Source organism: Triticum aestivum, unplaced genomic scaffold (genome assembly GCF_018294505.1).
Source record: "Triticum aestivum cultivar Chinese Spring unplaced genomic scaffold, IWGSC CS RefSeq v2.1 scaffold39665, whole genome shotgun sequence".
NCBI lineage: Eukaryota > Viridiplantae > Streptophyta > Magnoliopsida > Poales > Poaceae > Triticum > Triticum aestivum.
This window is the reverse complement of record NW_025278315.1, coordinates 1-1,124: the sequence shown is the minus strand read 5'-3', so window position 1 is coordinate 1,124 and position 1,124 is coordinate 1. Positions and strand designations below refer to the sequence as shown.

At 45.6% G+C, this 1,124-nt stretch overlaps 1 protein-coding gene across 1 annotated transcript; it reads right to left on the bottom strand.

Moving 5' to 3' along the window:
• Positions 1 to 636: 636 nt before the first annotated feature.
• On the bottom strand, positions 637 to 1,116 carry LOC123178415 (lysine--tRNA ligase). The gene has a single exon (XM_044591450.1). It carries the CDS (start codon positions 1,042 to 1,044, stop codon positions 706 to 708), a length of 339 nt encoding a protein of 112 aa, XP_044447385.1. The 5' UTR covers positions 1,045 to 1,116; the 3' UTR covers positions 637 to 705.
• Between the last annotated feature and the right edge of the window lie 8 nt (positions 1,117 to 1,124).

Sequence of the window (1,124 nt, the reverse complement as noted above, 5' to 3'; positions counted from 1 at the left end):
CTTGGAAGAACAAGCTGCACATAACAGCAATCAGGTGTATGTTTCTGATGTTTCCATATGCTCCCTATGGTTGTTCCAGTACAACATCATCAAGTGTTTTAAAAGCATGCCATCTTACAAATTTTAAAGTGTTCCATGGTTGCAACTTGTGCTGTCTCTTGCTTACGGTTGAGTAATGATGGCATTGCGTCTACTTTTTGACTTGGATCAAGACATCACAAAGCTTTGTTGGATGCAATGAGATTTCTTTTGAACAAAAGATTCTGTAGCAAATCACGGCAACTTACCTACCTGGGGAGCGGAGCGGAGTTTTTTAAGTTTGCTCGCATCTGCTTCGGCCGGCGAGTGCAAATGTTTCCGCTCTACCGTTTGGAGCAGAAACATCTTGTTGTATGTGGGATTCTGGGACGGGAGTTGTCCCCTTTTTCAGAAGAAAAAAACACCAAAACATATTACATGAACATGAGGTTAGTTAGAGGCTTATAGTAACTCAATGAAACAGAAAACCATATTGACAATGGGAGTTACTGTCCATTAAAATAAGATAGAACTAGTTAACATTCCTTGTTATTTCTCGAAGTGCAGAAATTAACTATTTGTAAAGCACAGAACTAGGAAACCATATTGACAATGGGCAATTACTGTCCATAACTTAAATTCCATTTTGTTTCTTTCATAGGAAAAGAATTTCATGTTTTCAAACAGCTAGCTGTCTTGAGGCTTCATGGCCGGGAACAGGAGGACCTCCTTTATGTTTTGGGAATCCGTCAACAACATGGTGAGGCGATCAATCCCCAGACCCCAGCCTCCGGTCGGCGGCAGGCCATACTCAAGGGCAGTGCAGAACGTTTCGTCCATGGACATTGCTTCATCGTCACCGTCCTGACGATTCCTCAGCTGCTCCTCAAACCGCTGCCTCTGCACGACGGGGTCGTTCAGCTCCGTGTAGGCATTGCACACCTCATGCTTGTTGATGAACAGCTCAAACCTTTCGGTCAGTCCAGGCCGGGCCTCGTCCCTGTGGGACTTGGCCAGCGGGCTCATGATCTCCGGATGGTTGATGATGAACGTCGGGTTCACGCATGTCTCCTCCAAGAAGTGCCCGACAAGCTTGTCCAGCAGCC